At 57.6% G+C, this 19,487-nt stretch overlaps 1 protein-coding gene across 1 annotated transcript in view; it reads right to left on the reverse strand.

The window, feature by feature from the left end:
- PPP1R9B (protein phosphatase 1 regulatory subunit 9B) overlaps positions 1-19,487 on the reverse strand; it is an 80,847-nt gene that overhangs the window by 19,860 nt on the left and 41,500 nt on the right. Inside the window, exons 9-11 of the mRNA XM_030541713.1 lie at positions 19,244-19,340; positions 17,592-17,614; positions 4,292-4,421 (exon numbers count right to left, since the gene is read on the reverse strand). Coding sequence (XP_030397573.1) covers positions 4,292-4,421; positions 17,592-17,614; positions 19,244-19,340 — 250 coding nt within the window. The remainder of the gene's footprint in view (positions 1-4,291; positions 4,422-17,591; positions 17,615-19,243; positions 19,341-19,487) is intronic.

Below are 19,487 nucleotides of genomic sequence, written 5' to 3' on the forward strand. Positions count from 1 at the left end.
CACCAAATCCTCCCCTACAAGCCTCCAGCTGCTCCCCCTGCCATCGGCTTTAAATCCCCGCCAGGCTGTATTTGAACCCCTGGTGACCCAGAGGTGAAAGGTCAATTAGGGCATGTCTACACTGCAATTAAATACCCACAGCAGGGCCGGCCCATGTCAGCTGACTCGGGCTGTGGGACAGCCCCGTTCGGGCTGGAGCCCGAGGCCATGGGACCATGCAATGGGGGAAGAGTCCCAGAGCGCAAGGTGACCCGGGCCAGGGGTCAAATCACAGTGTAGCCACAGCCCCGGTCTCTTAGCGATCCTCCGAGCCAGCCAGTCCCACTGCCCTGCTGGCGGGAAATGCGTGGACCAGACCATCCTTGGGTTGGGACTTCAGCTGCCTTGTTCCCAGCCTGGAGCGAACATTCACAGACGAGTTACCAGCATTGCGGAAGCGAGGTCCCTAGCACAGGCTCAGGCTGTCACAGGGCGAGAAGCACCCGGCCACAGGGAGGTTTGTCTGCCCCAGGAGGATACTACTCTTAAGGGCTCCTCTGGATCTGCAAACCTGCAGTCCCAAATGGGTGCGGCAGGGATATGACACTGAACCTTCAACATATCTCTAGTGGTGAGAGCCGGGGACTGGGAGCCCGGACTCTGGGGTGATCCCAGCTCATGCGGGCTGCTGGTTAGGGCAGGGGGCTGGGAGTCAAGACTCCTGAATTTCATTCCTGGCTCTGCCCCCAGTTCACAGTGTGATGCTGCACAAGTCACTGGGCCTCTCTCATTTCCCCCATCTGTTTGATGCAGTGGGTTTCAGCCTTTTTTCATTTGCAGACCCCTAACAAAGCCTGAGTGGCGGTACAGAGCCCGCTGTAAATCTGTGTGGACCAGAGGTTGCAAACCACTATTCTATAGGAACAACCGCCTTTTACAGACCCAATAGAAATAATCTGCAGATCCCCAGGGGTCCACAGACCACAGGTTGAAAACCGCGGGTTTAATGGATATAATTAGTCTTGGAAGGATTCGATTTTTATCGGTAAATGTCAATTTCGCCGCAGACACGCCCAATATTTCCGTTGCTAATAATCAACATGTACAGCTAGGGAAAGTAGGGGAAATGCGGCTTGAGAACAGATTTGCGTTTCATTTCCCGATATTTACTTCAGACATTTCGACGGGGGATGCCGACCATGTGTGGAGGGATGGTTAGAGAGCTTTAACTTTTTGAATCTCAACATTAAATCATCATTGTCTGAACCCCCCCATGCTGCAATTTCCCATAACTGAATATGTAAATTAATAAAAATTAAAAATACATTAAAAAATCGATATCCATCAAATGATTTAAAAAGAAAAAAGATCGAATTGTGCAAAGCCCATGTATAAGATTTCCCCTCCCAGGGGCAGGGGTTAGGAGATGTAATGCTGTCATATTTATAAAGGATGTCAAACTCCTCCAAGAGAAGTTCCTCTTAGCCGGACCAAGTGGCCTATTCTTTTATCTGATGAAAGGGCCTTCTGGCTAATATCTGGGACCTTCAGGGGCAAGACTGATCAGGCTCACAGATCTGGCTGCACCACAAGGAACCCAAACAAGATGGGCATAGAATTAAACACCCCCAAACTCCCTAGACCTGCGAGGCTCAATCCATTGTTGCCCATTGTCCCAGTGAGGGTGGTAACAAGGGGCTCTGAGGTAGAAGGGAGGGCCCCAGACCCCATGAGTGTAGGGGTGAGCTGGGGGTGAGCGAGCAGAAGTGGGATTCCAGGGCCGTTCCAGGTGGGTGGAAGCGTGGCAGGGTTGACCTGTGCTCCTGTGATTTGACAGCCCTGAAAAGCCCCTAGGAGCCCTCTGGAGCAGGTATAGAAGTTAGGCCCAGGGCTGTGCAGGTCTGAGTGTAGGGCAGGGCCAAATTCCTTCCCCTCTGTCCCTGCCCCGCTGCAGGCTTCTTGGCATTATCAGAAGGGAAGCATCTAATGCCCCGTGGGGTCTGCGTTGTTCCCATCACCGTTACCAGGAGGCACGCCAATGGGAGATGCGACCTTTCAATGCCTATGGATTTTCAGTCCCCAGGAAGAGCAGTCGGGAGGCAGAAAGAGACAGAAAATTACAGCCCAGTGGCTCATACGTCTGCTTTGGCAGCGATTCATATTGATCTTGGGCAGCTCCCTTAGTGTCAAAGTGGTTCGCAAATGGAGCCGCTTCATCCGCCACTGAAATGCAGCCACCTCTGGGGTGGAGGCGCAGCCACTGTTTTAAACAGCAGCATGGCTAGGCCTGCCCAGTCATTTAAGATGGGAAGTGAAGAATACTAGATCCAGCAGAAAGGTGCAGCACACATGTAAGGGAGCGGGATGCTGCTTGCCCAAGGATTTCACCGGGCCCTGGGGCTAGCCTCCTTGAGTGCCATGGAAATCCCAGGGGATCTCTAATGCCACAGAGAGCCTCAGGACCCTGGTTTTGCGTCAGTACCTCCAGCAGCAGTGACCAAAGCCCCCAGTGGGGGCGTTGGGGTCAGTACAGACTTGGGGGTGGGGGAGAATGCCTCCTGCTGAATCGCCACTACCTGCAGCACCTGGGGTCTCTCTCATCCAGCTAACTGCTTCCCAGAACCCATCTTGCTTTGGGGAAGGAACAAATTCCCAACCTCAGGGGGCAGAGCTGGGGAGGTGGGAGTCCAAAGCCAGTGTCAGATAATGGATCTGGAGAGGGGTCTGATGGCTCTGAGAGGCAATTGTCCCCTCCTTCCAGAGACACTTCCATTATGGTCCTGCAAACTAATCACCCAACACACAGTCACATCTAGGAGAGCCTCCTTCCAGCCATACGAGCACGAGGGTGTTAGAGACGCACACATCCCCCCTCCCCCGGTCAGTTTTGCGATAGAGGCCAGAGCATTAGCCAGGGCCCCCTCCAGGGGCAATGGGGCAATTTCAGTTCAAGCGGAGAGGGGAAGGGTGCACATGAGGGGGGAGAGGGGAGAGATCTGTCCATTTTAGCCCTGGATCCAATGCCTCAGAAGGGCAGAAACATCGAACCCAACGAGGGCCTAGTGCTCTGGTCTAATGAAGAAAGAAAAGGCCCGTGGAAAGGAGGGAAAGGAAGTGTGTGCGTGTTGGGGGTAGGGGGAAGACGGAGAGAGATGGAGGTGGGATCCTGGAGGAAGAAAGAGGAGCAAGGAGAAAAGAGGAAAGAAATCGGGGTCTGTGGAGGAGAGCGGGGGGCAGGAAAGAACGACCGTAAACGAGATGGCGAGCGAGCGAGAAGGGAGGCGAGGGGCAGCCAGGGAATGAAGGGCGGAATGAAGGCAGGCTGGATGTAGTGAGTCCCAGGGATAAAACCCACCAAGGTGAGAGGGTGGGACCCTGCCCAGGGCAGGCGCAGCAGGGACCAGGCCAAAGGCCCAACTCTTCCAACCCAACCCAGGAGGCAGCCGATCCCACTGAACCTGAGCAAGGCTGGGAACCCAGCCAGGCCTTTGGGGCTGCAGAGCCCCTGGCACAGCCCCATCCAGGGAAGGCCACTGCTTCAGCCAGCTCGCTATGGGGCAGGCTCTCCCCACCATGGAGAAATGCAGCCCCACCAGACTCCAGAGCGGAGAGGCTCAAATCTGAACCGCAGCCTGGATTTTAAACCCGTGTTACCTTTCCAGAAGCCCAGGCCAGGAAGGGTTAAAGTGAAATCCCAGGCGACTGCTGAGCGCTGGCTCAGAAGAGAGGAGCTGGGTGGGTTTTTTTTTCATTATGGTTATTAATTTATTGATTGAAAACAGGAGGGTGGGGGAGGGCGGCTTATTAATGTTTAAAGTGTTGCTAGCCTCGTGCTGGGAGGGGGATTTTAATAACCCAGGGTGGGTTGGACTCTACCAAGCAAAGCTAACTGCATGTGCATTTCTCTCTCTAACTAACCCCCCCTCTGTCTTTCAGATACATTTATAAACACCCCACTGTTGAAGACACTTTCCACCTTCATAACCCCCCCCCTTCTCCCTGCCCCCCATCGCTCCGTTTCCACCCCGAGCGGACCGACAGGAAAACACCAAATATGCCACTCTCCTCCCCTGGTTGCATCAAAACAGGAGGGGGGGACTATTTGGATCGAGACTGCAGCCTTACAAGCCGCGGCGATCCACGCAGCCTCGACGAGGCAGGGCTGGAAATAAACAAACAAGGACCCCCCTCAACCCCCCCCCCCAAAAAAAACCCACCCAGCCGGCAGCCAAACGAGCAGCAGAGCCGAAGGAAGCAGCCCTGAAACTGACACGAGATGTTGCTGGCTAGGCTGAAATTGACCCGCACTCACCGAGGGGTCCCTGGCATCCTTAGCAGCGTCCGATTGCGTCCATGCTGGGATCCAGAGGCGTCTCTTGTGGTTCCCCGCTCTCCTCCCCTCTTCCTCTTTCTCCCCCCACCCCTTATTTGGCTCCAACAAGCTTTCAAAAATTCAAGGAGGGAGCGGAGAGGATAAAGGAGGCAGCGGGAGCATCCTGAGAGGTCTGCAAGGGGGGAGGTGCTGCAGAGAGAAATTTCATACTGACCTCTGGATTCTCCAGGCTGGGATGGTCCCAGGGACTGGAGGGAGGGGAGGGGAAGGGGGGAGGGAAAGGCAAAGGCGGGGGGGATTCACAGGAACCCGGAAGCAGCTCGGGCAGCCTGGCTTGGAGTCAGGGAAGGAGGATGCAGCCTTGGCCGTGACTCCCAGCTGCTGGCTGGGCTGGGCTGGGCTGGGCGGGCTGCTGATGTGGTGATGCAGTGCTGAACTGGCACCATGTAGCCATTCCCTAGGGTTGGGAGATCCAGAAAGATGGGGAGGGGGGAAGCAGAGGGGAAGAGAGAGGCAGAGAATGAGAAATCACAGGCTCGCAGAGGTTTAAAGAGCAAAGCTTTCCAGAGAACCTTGCAGCCTGCATCCCCCAGCTCGACTCCTTTATGTCAGCGCCGAAACAAAGCCTGATTTTCTGAGGTGCTGCCCACCCACGGCTGCCACCAGGGGCAAGGGGAGAGATGATGCTCAGCACCTGTGAAGAAATCAGGCTGATTCAGTGTGGACTTGAGTGACTGACTTTATGCACCGGAGTTTGAGCATTCTGGCCTAGAGACAGTTGCAGCACCCAGCTCTGAACTGCAGCCACCTCAGGGCTGGAGCACAGAAGCCAGTGTTCTGCAGCACTGGAAGGTGGGGACTCTTGTGTTTGCTTGTTCTTCAATCCACTGGGGGGACATCCTTGATCCCACAAAAAGAAAACTCTGTGGGATCTTTAGTGCCCAGGCGGGGCAGAGAAGAGCAGAGAAGGGCCTTAGGGTTTCATCTGGAACAGAGCCCAATAATCTGCCCACTACTCCAGTATACTTGCGTGGTTCCACCTGAGACCTTATTCTCCAGGCTGCCAACCCAGTGTGTTCCCTGGATCACAAACCATTCGCATGGTTTTGAAAGGCAGGTCGGGGGGGTCCCTAGATGGAGCAACGTTGGGGGAGCAGATGGGTGGTGTCATTCTGGGCAGAAAAAGGCATTGGTTGGCGTGGCAAAAGGGTGCAGCGGGTGAGGTGATGATCTGGGACCTGTGAGACCTGGGTGCTGATCCTGACTCTGCTTTGTCAATTGGCGTCTCCGTGCCTCAGTTTCCCCTCTGGCTGCCTCGTTTGGAAGCTCCTCAGGGCAGGGACTGTCTCTCTTACTAAGCGTTTGCCAAGCACTTAGCACGCAGAGACCCATGCTGGGCACAAGCTAGAAATAACCTCAGAGACCTGGACCTTGCCAGGACTCCCCCAAATCTCCATTGACGTAACTGGCCCTCGGAGGGGAGTGATCCCCCCCGCCCCTGCGTGGGGAGGAAGGGCAGAGGCGGATGAAGCTCTCCCGGGAGCTGGAATGGCTGGTGGTGCTGAATGGACAGCTCCCAGGAGCCTGGCTTGGGAAGGGGAAGGAGGTTCCTGCCTGGGAGAGCTTGGGATGGAGGCGAGAACCTGGGGGGAGAAAACCGGCTTCTTCCCAGGACAGACGGATTCAGCTGGAAGGCGTCGGGTCTGGGGCCATTTTATTAGCCACAGGAGGCTACTGGGTCCAGCAGCAAGGCCAAGGCCGAGGCTGGGGCTGCTCTGCTCCTTGTCATGTTCTTCACCTGGACGCAGTAAAGTCTGTTTAGAGTTAGGGGCAAGAGAGGCCCAGAACCGGCCCCATCCCAGGGGGTGAGAGGCCCAGAGCCAGCCCCATCCCAGTGGGGAGAGAGGCCCAGAACCGGTCACATCCCAGGGGGGAGAGAGGCCCAGAACAGCCCCATCCCAGGGGGGAGAGAGGCCCAGAACCAGCCCCATCCCGGGGGGAGAGAGGCCCAGAGCCGGTCACATCCCAGGGGGGAGAGAGGCCCATAGCCGGTCACATCCCAGGGGGAAGAGAGGCCCAGAACCGGTCACATCCGTGGGGGAGAGAGACCCAGAGCCGGCCCCATCCCGGGAGGAGAGAGGCCCAGAGCCAGCCCCATTCCGGGGGGAAGAGAGACCCAGAGCCGGCCCCATCCTGGTGGGAGAGAGGCCCAGAGCCGGCCCCATCCCAGGGGGAAGAGAGACCCAGAGCCGGCCCCATCCCAGGGGGAAGAGAGACCCAGAGCCGGCCCCATCCTAGGGGGAGAGAGGCCCAGAGCCGGCCCCATCCTGGGGAGAGAGATGCCCGGAGCCAGCTCCATCCCTGAGGGAAGAGAGAGACCCAGAGCTGGCTCCATCCTGGGGGGAGAGAGGCCCAGAGCTGGCCCCATCCTGGGGATAAGAGAGACCCAGAGCCGGCCCCATCCCGGGGGGAGAGAGACCCAGAGCCGGCCCCATCCTGGGGTAAGAGAGACCCAGAGCCGGCCCCATCCTGGGGGAAGAGAGACCCAGAGCTGGTCACATCCCGGAGGAAGAGAGGCCCAGAGCTGGTCACATCCCAGGGGGAAGAGAGACCCAGAGCCAGCCCCATCCTGGGGTTAGAGAGGCCCAGAGCTGGCCCCATCCCGGGAGAAGAGAGGCCTAGAAAATAGGGATTTTCAATTCACGTTTCATTGAGTCAAGAGGGGGTTTTAGGAGTGGCTAGTGGTTGCATTCAGGAAGGTGGGTCCCTGCCTGGGGCACCAGGGGCCATCAGCACAGAGACACCAGTGGCTGGAAGGTACAGCTGGAGTGATACAGGTGTGGCTGGGGTGAGACAGGTGAGGCTGAGGTGAGACAGGTGAGCCTGGAATGATACAGGTGTGGCTGGGGTGAGACAGGTGAGGCTGAGGTGAGATAGGTGAGATAGGTGAGGCTGGAGTGATACAGGTGAGGCTGGGGCAAGACAGGTGTGGCTGGGGCGAGACAAGTGAGGCTAGGGCAAGACAGGTGCAGCTGGGGTAAGACAGGTGAGGCTGGAGCAAGACAGATGAGGCTAGGGAGAGACAGGTGAGGCTGGGGTGAGACAGGTGAGGCTGGGGTGAGACAGGTGTGGCTGGGGTGAGACAGGTGAGGCTGGAGTGAGACAGGTGTGGCTGGAGTGAGACAGGTGAGGCTGGGGTGATACAGGTGCAGCTGGGGTAAGACAGGTGAGGCTGGAGCAAGACAGATGAAGCTGGGGTGAGACAGGTGAGGCTGGGGTGAGACAGGTGAGGCTGGGGACACTGTCTGAGCAGCGGGGAAGGGGTAGGGGGGGTCAGTGCTGATGAGGGTGGGGCAGATCTTTGAGATGGTGGCAAGACTCTGACATCACAAGGGATGGGGAGTCGGGGAGGGGTCCTGGGACTTGGGCAGAGATGGGCCTCTCCTGGAGTGAGCGATGAAGAGGCTGCCCCATCCCAGGGGGGGCAGAACGGATTCGAGCGAAGACCCTAAGACCCGAGCTGTGCTCTTGTCAGCTTACCCCAGGGCCTGCAGGTGGCCCCTTTGCACTTTGCTGCTGGGCTAGAAAATGAGGCAGAAGCTTCTTCTCCCGGCGCCACGCAGCCCCCCATCTCTGCCCCTCCCTGGGGCACCAGAATCCCAGGTTGCCATCCCTACAGCAGCAGTAGCAGCACTGCCTGGATTAGCAACATGGTGGTGCACGTCCAGGGCGCTGTGTGTGTTTTAATCCAAATACACATTCACACACAATCTCTCTCTCGCACACGCACACACACACACACACACACACACACAGAGCTTCCTGGCTCCAGCAGGCACAGCAAGGAGGCTGCCAGCCTGGGGGAGGACTGGAGACAGCATGGGCACGGTCTGGTGCCTTCACAAACCCGACTGCAGAAAGTAGGGCAGTGGGAGGCAGTGGTCCCCGTGCCAGCCACTCTCACTCCCAGTGCCCATGTCAAACAGCCGGGCATAGCAGTCAGGAGAGCGCTCTTCCTGCTCATGTTACTGCGGGGTTATGATGTGGCAGAAATGGTTATAAACAAAGCTCAGGTTGGCACCCATGTCGCTTCTCACACGGAGAACGCCACAGCAGCCAGGACATCCCACTACCCCCACCATCACCCCAGGCATGTTCAATTGAAAGGGACAGGACCTGCCCAGATACGATGGTAAGGGGCACTTTGAAAAGACATTATAACTATAGCCAGGTGGAAAACTAGTTTCTGCATGAGAATTGTTGAAATATTTTCCCATTCCAGATGGGGATGAAAAATCAAAATCTCGGAAGTTTTTCAAGAACAGAAAATAAAATTAAATTAAAAAATGGGATCAGGTCAAAGGAAGGATATTTTTTTTGCCTTAAATCAATGTATGTTTGTAAATGAAAAATGGCTTTGAACTGAAAAACAAACTCTTTTTTCCCCCAAAACTTTTTAAAATGTCTCTTTTCGAAATGAGTCCAAACCGAGCCTTTCCCGCAAACGGTTTCAGCTCTGACGAACGGACATTTTCTGATGAAAAAAAAATATTTTGTTGAAAAAGTCCTGCCCAGCTTTAATGATCATTGAATCTTAATTTTATTCTGCACGTGCCTTCCTCAACAGCAGCTTAGCTCCTAGGACAGGGCGCAGGCTCCCGAGATAAGGAACAAATGCAACAGAAAATAAATAGGTGATGCAATAAAAATGCAATGGAAAAATAACTCAGCAAGAACTCATGTAATCTTAGAAGCCAGCGAAGGACACCCAGCAGACCAGCTCTTCCTTCTCCTGCTACTTATTATGATGATCTGTTTCACCATAGAGCCTAGGAGCCCAGTTCTAGAGTTGGCCCCCATTGGGTCAGGCGTGGTACAAACACAGAACAAAAAGATCGTAACTGACCACGTTTCCATCAGCCCCACAGGGATGGGAGCGTCCTAACTACCCTGATCTCTGGTGGTGCTCAGCCTAGCACGAGCAGTCTCCATCTTAACAGCCCCCGATCCTCATACCAATCGTCTGGCTTGAAAGTCAGAAGACTCACTTGAGGAGGCAGGTGACTGGCTGAGATTTTGGGGTGTGTGTTTGTGTTCCGGTCGCACACATGCTCAGGCTCACTTGCACACACAGAGTCCAGTAGCTCACTCCCACACAGGCGCTCAGCCAATCGCTCGCACACCAAGCACACTCACGGAGTCGTACCCGCAGAAACACGCTGGTCTGTCGCATGGCCAGAATTCGTCGCACCAGTGCATTTTCTCTCCCTTTTTGTGATCCATTTAGTTACAGCAGCTTCGGAAGAGGGGGGCTGGGACAATGTGTACAGTGGGGTGGGGGGCTGACAGCCATTGAACCCAACTGTGAACCTTGTATATGATGGAACCCATTTCCAGCCAGGGGGTGTTGCCGCATCCCCAGCACCCCTAGTCCCAGTATCTATGCTTCAGAACGAGCCTCCGGTGAAGATCTAGCGATGTCACCTGGCCCTCCCTGCGGCGGTGCAAAGAACAACGGCTCCGGAAGATGCCCTGGGGTGCCAGGCACTGCTCTGCCAACCGCCATGGTGAGAAAGACGCAGAATAGCTGCACGTGGCATTGCTGGGGCAGCGACGCCCAGGCAGGCAGGAGGTAGCATGACATAGCGGGCGGAGCAGGGGGGGTCTCAACCTTCCCAGACTGCTGGGCCCCTGGCAGGAGTCTGATTGGTCCTGCGCACCCCTGGGTTTCACCTCACTTAAAAATGACTTGCAAAATCAGACCTAAAAATACACAAGTGTCACAGCCCCAGGCGGTTACTGAACAATTGCTGATGTTCTCACTTTCACCGTGTGATTATCCAATAAATCCAGTGGAACATAACGATTGTCCTTCCATTTCAGCGTAGAGTCTAGAGAGCCGTAGAAACAAGTCATTGTCTGTATGAAATTGTAGTTGGTACTGACTTCCAGGGCCGGTGCAACCATTTAGGCCACCGATTTGAGGGGCGCCAGTTTCTTCGGCAGCGACTGTGGTGGCCGGATTTCGGCTGCCCTGGTTGCTGCCGGCATTTAGGTGGAGGGAGCTGGGGCAGGGGAGCGTGTGGGGGGTGGCGCCTGCAGCAAGTAAAGGGGGGTGGCACGCCGAGGAACTCCCCACCCCAGCTCACCCTGCCCCACCTTCTCCCCGAGCACGCCGTGGCTGCCTCACTTCTCCCGCCTCCCAGGCTTGCGATGCCTAAGCTGATTGGTGCTGCAAGCCTGGGAGGCAGGAGAAGTGAAGCAGCCACGACGTGCTCGGGGTGCTGGTGCTCGTGCGTGGAGCAGGGGTGGGCTGGGGTGGGGGGAGTGCCTCAGGGCAGAGGGTGGGGGGTAGGGAGCTGCCGCAAGGGGGGCACCTCGGGGGGGGGAGCTGCCACGGGGAGGGGCGCCTCAGGGGCAGCATGGAGGGGCGCACGGTGGAAGTTTCGCCTAGGGTGCAAAACATCCTTGCACCGGCCCTGCTGACTTTGCTCGTGCTTTTTATGTAGGTTGTTGTAAAACTGAGCTGATGTACCTCCTGGAACACCCCTCACGTACCCCTGGTTGAGAACCACTTGGGTGGAGCACTGAACTGGGACTCAGATGAGCTGGATTCTCTTCCACAGAGCTACAGGATAACCCTGGGCCAGTCACTTTCCCCTCTTTGTGCCTCAGTTTCCCCTCCCACCCATTGTCTGTTCTGATTGCAAGCGCCCCAGGGCAGGGATTCATCTCTATCTCTGTACAGCACCCAGCTCTTGGGGCTGCTGTAATACAAAGAACCCGGGGAATGAAGTTAAACACCTGACGGTCTGAACTGAGACTCCTCGGATTCAACTCAGTTCTCAGCCTGTCTGTGCTCCCTGTGGCCTGGCTCCTGGCAGGAGCAGCGCCAGGGTTTGTGGCGCCCTAGGCAGGGGTCCTTCCGCACTCCTGGTCGTTGGCGGCAATTCTGCGGCTGAGGGTCCTTCCGCGGCTCCTGGTCTTCGGGGCACTTTGGCGGCGGGTCTCGGAGCGAGTGAAGGACCCGCCGCAGAATTGCCGCCGAAGACCCGGAGCGCGGAAGGACCCCCTGCCGCCGAATTGCTGCCGAGGGTGGCAAAATGCCGCCCCCCAAATCCTAGCGCCCTAGGCGACCACCTACGTCGCCGAAATGGAAGCGCTGGCCCTGGCTCCTGGACTCGGTTCTCAGCCCGTCTGGGCTCCCCGCGGCCTGGCTCCTGGACTCGGTTCTCAGCCCGTCTGGGCTACCTGGGCCCTGGCTCCTGGACTCGGTTGTCAGCCGGCCTGGGCTCCCCATGACCTGGCTCCTGGACTTGGTTCTCAGCCCATCTGTGCTATCTGGGCCCTGGCTCCTGGACTCAGTTCTCCGCCCACCTGGGCTCCCTGCAGCCTGGCTCCTGGACTCAGTTCTCAGCCCGTCTGGGCTCCCCGCGGCCCGGCTCCTGGACTCGGTTCTCAGCCCGTCTGGGCTCCTTGCAGCCTGGCTCCTGGACTCGGTTCTCAGCCTGTCTGGGCTCCCTGCAGCCCGGCTCCTGGACTCAGTTTTCAACCCATCTGGGCTCCCTGCAGCCCGGTTCCTGGACTCAGTTCTCAGCCCGTCTGGGCTCCCTGCGGTCCGGCTCCTGGACTCGGTTCTCAGCCTGTCTGGGCTCCCTGCAGCCCGGCTCCTGGACTCGGTTCTCAGCCCGTCTGGGCTCCCTGCGGTCCGGCTCCTGGACTCGGTTCTCAGCCTGTCTGGGCTCCTTGCAGCCCGGCTCCTGGACTCGGTTCTCAGCCCATCTGGGCTCCCTGCAGCCCGGCTCCTGGACTCGGTTCTCAGCCCGTCTGGGCTCCCTGCGGTCCGGCTCCTGGACTCGGTTCTCAGCCCATCCAGGGGTGCCTCCCTTGCCCCATCAGTCCTGGTCCCTCAGCTGGGAGGCAGCTAATTCTGGCACTGGCCTGGCTGATTCATTTAGGGCTGGCTGGTCCAAGCCTCCTGGGCCCGTCAAGGGGCAGGCTTCCATTCCACACACATATGTACACAGCTGTGCACATGCTCACACAAATGCCCACATGCAGGTATGCACACACGCATGCCCAAACGCATACCCAGGTGCAGCCCTCCCGCCCCAACACACACACACGGCCCCCACCCTGGAAGATCTCCCGTACACCTGTGTTACCAGGCTCCACAAACACAGTGTTTAGGTCAGTAACAAACAAGACTAACTAATGACCAGCAAAGAAGTCATTAAAAAGAAAAGCGAAAGATCAGAGCAAACCAGCATCAATTTACCCCATTCCCCCCCCCACACACACATGTGGGGTATATGGCTGGGGCCCCAGGGAGCTGGAGGAATGAGCAGCACATATGCTTTGAGGTCCAGCTCCCAAAGGCAGAGGCAAGGAACCACGGGGTGGGGGGCAGGACAGCAGTGGTTTGGACGCTGCAGGGCACTAGAAGGGGAGCATGAACCTGGCAGGCAGGGAGCTTGGGATAAACCAGTCAAGGCCCCTCTCTCTCCTGCCCCATATCCTTGTAGACCCTGCAGGCCTGTCCTCCCTGCCCCCCCTCCCAGCATTCTCCCTAGGAACACAGGCATGGCCGGACTGGATCACGCCACCGGCCCATGCCTGCTACGAGTCGGCCTGACATTACCCAGCACCGGCTGCTCCGGAGCAAGGACCCAGCAGTTAGCAGTTATAGGCTCTGTCCAAGGGGAAATATCCATCCGGCCCCCATCAGGGAGAGGTTGGTTCATGCCCATAGGAATCCATCCTCTCGTTCCCATGCTGAGACGTGCCAGCCACGATCCACCCTCTCTGGGGCGCATCCGCAGGGCAACCGATGTTAACGGGTGGATTCTGACCAGAATCATCTAAGGCAGCGTTTCTCAAGGACCGGTCCGTGAACCAGCGCCACTCCCTGAGATCTCCCTGAAGGAAGGCAGCAAGCCAGTCCCTGGTATCAAAAAGGTTGAGAAACATTGAGCTAAGAGGTTTTCGAGAAGGGCTACTTTGGGGAGGTGTCTCTGGGATTTCTCACCTTCTGCACTGCTGGAGAATGAACCAAGCACCTTGTTTTTGAGAGCTTAAAGCCAATCCCAAATCCTGCTGAGGACTGTCCGGGCCTTCTCTCCTTTCCCACCGTCCCCTGGGATGATTTGTTATACTACCCTCAGGAGCGGCCCTTTGAATTGCCGTTCAGTTCCTTTGGGGGACGGAGGAGAAATAGGAGGTTATTTGTCATGCTGTCCTTAATCCGATACCGTCCAGCCCAGAACATGCACCACCATGAACCCGGGCTGTTCGTGACACGGATCCGGGGACTTGTGTGGATGAAGGAGCATCAGCTATAGAATTTAAACATCCAGGAGCAGTTCAGAGTGACAAACACCAGAGTTAAGAACTGACCGGTCAACCACACACCTCATTTGGAACCAGAAGTATGAAACCAGGGAGCAGCAGAGAGAAAAAAAACAACTCCCAACCCCCCCGTAAACATAAACTACTAAAAAAAAACCAAAAGCAGCATCTTCTGAACAGTCAAGTTTCAGAGCTGCATTAAGTCAATGTTCAGTTGCAAATTTTTGAAAGAAGAAACCTAAGAGTTACGAACATTTCAGAGTTACGAAGAACCTCCATTCCCAAGGTGTTTGTAACTGAGGTTCTGCTGTATGCTCACAAGCAGACACCACAGGAATATATACCTCTGACTGTACACTCCCTGGGACATTAGGAACATAAGAACTGAGGTGCAGGGGTGTCCATCCAGCCCAGTATCCTGTTTTCTGACAGTGGCCAGTGCCAGGTGCCCCAGAGGGAATGAACAGAACAGGGAATCATCAAGTGATCCATTCCCTGTCGTTCATTGTTTCTGGCAAACAGAGGGGCACCATCCCTCCCATCCCGGCTAATAGCTGCCCCTGACCAATCTGATCCCAATTCACATTCATCCTGCTCAAGCCGGCATGCAGAACGCTGCCCTGGTAATTCTCACTCATCTGGCCCCCAAAATGAACCCACTATGTTCGTACCTCCAACCACACAACGTGGGGCCTTTTCAGCCCCAGGCGGCTGAACGTCGCTCCTCACGCCAGCCCCAGGCGGTGCTGGGGAGCAGACACAAGTCCCTCCCTTGACCCCACGCACACCCCGTGCCCGATGAGATCAGCCATTTGAATAACGGAGCCGCAGGGACAACGAGGGCCTGTATTTGATATGATCCGATGTGAGGACATTGCAATACAAAACCAGAAACAATCCATCCATCCATATATATATATATATTATATACATACACATTGATACGTGTGTAAGGAGATTAAATAAAAATTTAAGACAATTTCCCATCGGTCTGTCATCCCACACGATGTCCCTGTGTCCTTGGCCCATGCCGCCTTGCCGGTTTTTTATCCGTCCGTTTCACAAGCAGCCCATTGCTCTGCGCAAATCCCGCGAGGGGTTCGCCGGTGGGTCTATTCTGCATTGACCAGCCCATCCAGTGTGCTCTCAACTCCACACCAGCCTGGCCCGGTCAGGGATCTGGCTCCCGACACCCCCACATCCAGTCACTGTCGGAGACTCAGCCTTTCGGGGCAGAGACAGTGTAAGGGCCACCAGGGTGAGGGGTTGGCTGGACCCTGTTGATCCTTCTTAGATAGCGTGGGGGTGAGAAGTTAATAAACCTCCCCCCACTCCTGGCAATCTTGCTTCCAAAGGAAAACAATTGTCCCGGCCACGTATAAATACTGCGGTTGTTGGGTTTTTTTTATTTACAATTTTTAAAAGCGATCGTTTGGTTTTGCAAACGTATTTATTTTCCTTTGTTCTTGTTATCGCTTTAAAAAAAAAACCCTCATCCGGCCTTTACGTGAGGGGAGGGATGGGCCGCGTCGGCCCGAAGACACGTCTCCCGGCGATGCCCGTGCAATCCTGTCCGTGTGTGTGTGTGCGCCTGGCGATGCAGGACACCTCTCGCTTGGACTGGCTATGCCCTGCCGGGGGCGAGATCAGGGCCAGGGCCCAGCTCGGCAGCATCATCCCTCCAAACTCTGCAGGAACGGGGCACCCGAGGCCACCCGCCGGCTCAGAGGGGGACACGGAGGGGTCACTTTTCACAAGGCTCTGGGGACGTTCCTACCTCTTTTCACCTCACCCTAGAAATAAAGGGGAGCTGGGGGCTTCCTCCCCGCCTCCCCCCTGTGCCCGAAAGAAAAGCGCCCGTCTGGCCAGAGGCGGAAACGGAAGCACTCCAGGAGCGGGCAGGAAAAGAAAAATGAACAGGAAGGAAGGAGGCTTGAGCCTGAGGCTTTGGCGACATGAAACAATGGCACAGATGTAACTAAACTAGGCCAGACAGTGGGGAGGTTAAATGGGTGCCATGTCTGTGGGCATGGGTGTGAGCACCAGTGCCCCCATCCTGTGCACAGGTGTGTGAGCGTGCCAGTGCCCCCATCCCATGCACAGGTGTGTGAGCGTGCCAGTGCCCCCATCCTGCTTATGGGTGTGAGCGCCAGTGTCCCCATCCTGTACATGGGTGTGAGCACCAGTGCCCCAATCCCATCCATGGGTGTGAGTGTGCCAGTGCCCCCAACCCACGCATTGGTGTGAGCACACCAGGGCCCCATCCCGTGCATGGGTGCAAGCGCACCAGTGCCCCTTCCCATGCATGGGTGTGAGCAGGCCTGTGCCCCCATCCTATGCACAGGTGTGCCAATGCCCCCATCCCACGCATGGGTGTCAGCGCACCAGTGCCCCCATCCCGCACATAGGTGTCAGCGCACCAGTGCCCCCATCCCGTGCACGGGTGTGAGTGCCAGTGCCCCCATTCTGTCCATCGGTGTGAGGGCGCCAGTGCCAGGCCCATGCGTGCTGTGACCGTGGCAATTCCCACATGCACTGCTGGATGCCAGTCCGAGTCTGACCCCAATTAGTCACCTTGGGGCAGTACTCTGCTGCCCATGGCCTGCATCTGGATGTTTGCTCCCCCTCCCCTCCAGAGCAAAGAAACTCAGTGTGACCCCCCTGGGCTCCCTCGCACCGCTCCTCCTGCAGCTGGAAGCCAGCCACAGCCCGCAGTCCCTGCTGCCTCTGTGGAGCCAAGTGCAGAAGAGTCTTGGCTGGGGCCACTTCCCGTCGTGGTTTTCCTCCCATCGAGCGCCGGCGTTGGGTCTGGGAAGGAGCAAGCCCCACCCCACAGCCCGTGCGTCACTGTGTCCATCCTGCTGTGGGGCAAGAGGCAGATGCCCAAGGTCTTTCCCCTGACGGCTGCTCCCCGGGGGTGGGGGTGTCTCTGCTCCAGGATCTCCCCCCTGCCCCATGCTGTCTGGGGAGGTGTTAGCTCAGCCGGAAGCTCGTTGCCATTTCCTGAAATCCTCCGGGACAGACTCGCAGGACAGGCCAAGGCGCTGGGCCCTGAAGTTATCCGGGGTGTCGCCCACAGGCATAACCCGTCCCTGCCAGCAGTGCCCCGGGCCTCCTGTCCCAGCGCCAGCCGCTTGTCTGCCTTCCAGGGTCCCAGATACTGCCCAGCACTGGGCCGAGATCTCAAACGCAGCCACGCTTCCCACCAGCACAAAACACAGAGCACAATGGATTGCCCCGAGGATGGGCCAACGAAGAGATCCGGCCTCCCCAAGAGAGTCCTTCCGCTAAGGGGTGAGATTCGGGCCGGCTCGCCTGCCCCCCCTCTGCACAGGGGGGTGCTGCCCGCAAAGCCCTTCCCTGGAGGCCTTGGGAGGATGTGGCGCGGTTGGCGGGTGAGCTGTCACCGATCCCAAGCCGGGAGGTTGGCTGGAAAGGCTCCTCGGTGGGGAGAGGTGGGTGGGTGTTGGAGGCGGGGGGATACACAGGCAGAACAAATCCCCCGCCCCCGCCAAAAATTGCATCCATCAAATTAACACGAGACTCACATGAGGAACAGAAACTGACGAGGGGTCCCCTGTCCCAGAGACATTCCCCATACTGCCCCCTCCAGGCCAGCTGGGACCCAGCCAGCCAATCCCAGAGCCCCCCCTCTCCCAGCCCCAGCCCTCCTCCCCCCTCTCTCTCTCCCCCCAAAGGAAGGCCGGGGGGGGGGGGAAGGAGGGATCATTATTATTCCTTTCATAGTGGTTTCGATTTCATGTCTCTTCCTCACCCCTCTATGAAGGCGGCAAGGGGTGGCAGGGTGGGGAAGGAGCAGCGGCAAAATGGGGGTGTGGGGGCAAGGTTAAGGAGGAAGTGTCCCTCCTCCCCAAAGATTGCTTCATGTTTGTGTTTGTTTTAAGTCGGGTTTGAAATTTTCAAGGTCTGCAGCTTCCCCTCCAGTTCAGAGATCTGAAAAACACACAAAGGGATAAACGTCTCAGGCAGAGAAACAGCGGGGCCGTCCCGAGGCCAGGGCTTTCGGGGCGCGGGAGGGGATGTGGGGGGAAAGCTGAGAGGTGACGGGGGGAAGGGGATGGCTGATGGGGGGGTTGCTGCGGGGGTGGATGCAGGGGGTCACTGCTGAGGGGGTGGGTGCGGAGGAGGGAGGGGGTTCTTGGGAAGCCATCAGCTGCTCTGCACCAGGCAGTGTCTTCCAAGGTGGGGGTTGGGGGGGCAGCGAGGAAGGGGTGAGAGTAGGAGCAAGTGTGAAGCCCGATTTCCGTGCCCACCCAGCTCTGCCTCCTGGGTCCTGTGCCGCGACCCCTCCCCCCTGCTCAGGACTGAGAATGCACCCGGCCTGCAGCCCAGCGGGGCAGCAAGACGCAGGGGCGCCTGCGTCCCACCTCGGCCCCCTCCAGCAGCAGCTCCCCCTCCGTGTGCTCGGGTGCGGGAGCAGCGGCTTTGCCAGGTTCCCTGCAGAACCAGGCATGAGCAAGGCAGGGGCAGGGCAGACAAACGTCACTATGTCTCCTGCTGAGCTACAATCGGGGCGTCTGCCTGCCTGCACCCACGCTGCCCAACGGGGGGCGCTGTGCCTGCACCGCAGCGGAGGGCTGCAGCCACTCCCTGGGGAGAGAGAGAGAAGTCACAGTACCAAGCCGGAGCCAATCAGAGCAATCACTGCGAGCACAGGGAACCCTAGGAGAGGGGCTGCAAGCCTCTGATGCCCCCCCCATGGGCCCATGCTGCCTGACCATCCCATCCTCTGCAGCAGGGAACCCCTCCTCACAGACATGCACACACACACACGGATGTTCAGCTGCAAAACAGTGCCCTGGAGTCTTGACTTGGGCACCAATGCAGGCTCCAGCGTGACCCAGCACGGGATCCAGTGTGATCCAGCATCCAGCATGGGATCCGGTGTGACCCACTATGGGATCTGGTGTGATCCATCACCCAGCACAGGATCCAGCACGGCCCACTGTGGGATCCGGTGTGATCCAGCACCTGACACAGGATGCTGTGTGACCCATTGTGGGATCTGGTGTGATCCAGCACCTGGTGCAGGATCTGGCATGACTCATTATAGGATCCAGTGTGATCCAGCACCCAGCGCAGGATCTGGCATGACCCACTGTGAGATCTGATGTGATCCAGCACCCAGCGCAGGATCCAGAGTGACCCACCATGGGATCCAGTGTGACCAGCACTGATGCAGGATCTGGAATGACCCACTGTTGGATCCGGTGTGATCCAGCACCCAGCGCAGGATTCAGTGTGACCCACTGCGGGATTCAGTGTGACCAGCACCGACGCAGGATCCGGCGTGCCTTGACATCCAACGCAGGATCCGGCGTGCCCCGGTGCCCATCGCACCGGGCCACCAGACAAAGGGAATCAAGCCCACGCTGTCATGGAGAAGGCAGAGGAGGCAAATGGAGCCCACTCCTCGCCCCACCCCCTGCTCCTGCCATAGCCAGCTCTGGTCCACTGGAAGTCCCCGTCCGAGCCGTTCAGTCACAGCCAGGGCCCCTCTCCTCTGCCATCGCCTGCTCTGCTGCCTCAGGGGAACCCCGTATCCTGGTCCTTGGTGCCCACCTTCTCCTGGAGCTTGTCCATTTCCTCCTTGTGGGCCAGCTCAGACTCCTCCAGGACGCGCCTCTGGGTCGTCTCCTTCTTGAGGAACTCGATCTCCCTGTGGAGGATGGGGTGAGCAGTCAGGCCAGAGCCCGGCTGCTGCTCCAGCACTTAACCTGAGGGACTCTCTGAACTGGGCAGGATACAGATCCCCATCCCTGGGAGATCCATACGGGATGGGGATCTGGGATTGCTAGTCCTGGGA

The sequence above is a fragment of the Gopherus evgoodei genome, chromosome 23 (assembly GCF_007399415.2).
Source record: "Gopherus evgoodei ecotype Sinaloan lineage chromosome 23, rGopEvg1_v1.p, whole genome shotgun sequence".
In the NCBI taxonomy this organism is placed as follows: domain Eukaryota; kingdom Metazoa; phylum Chordata; order Testudines; family Testudinidae; genus Gopherus; species Gopherus evgoodei.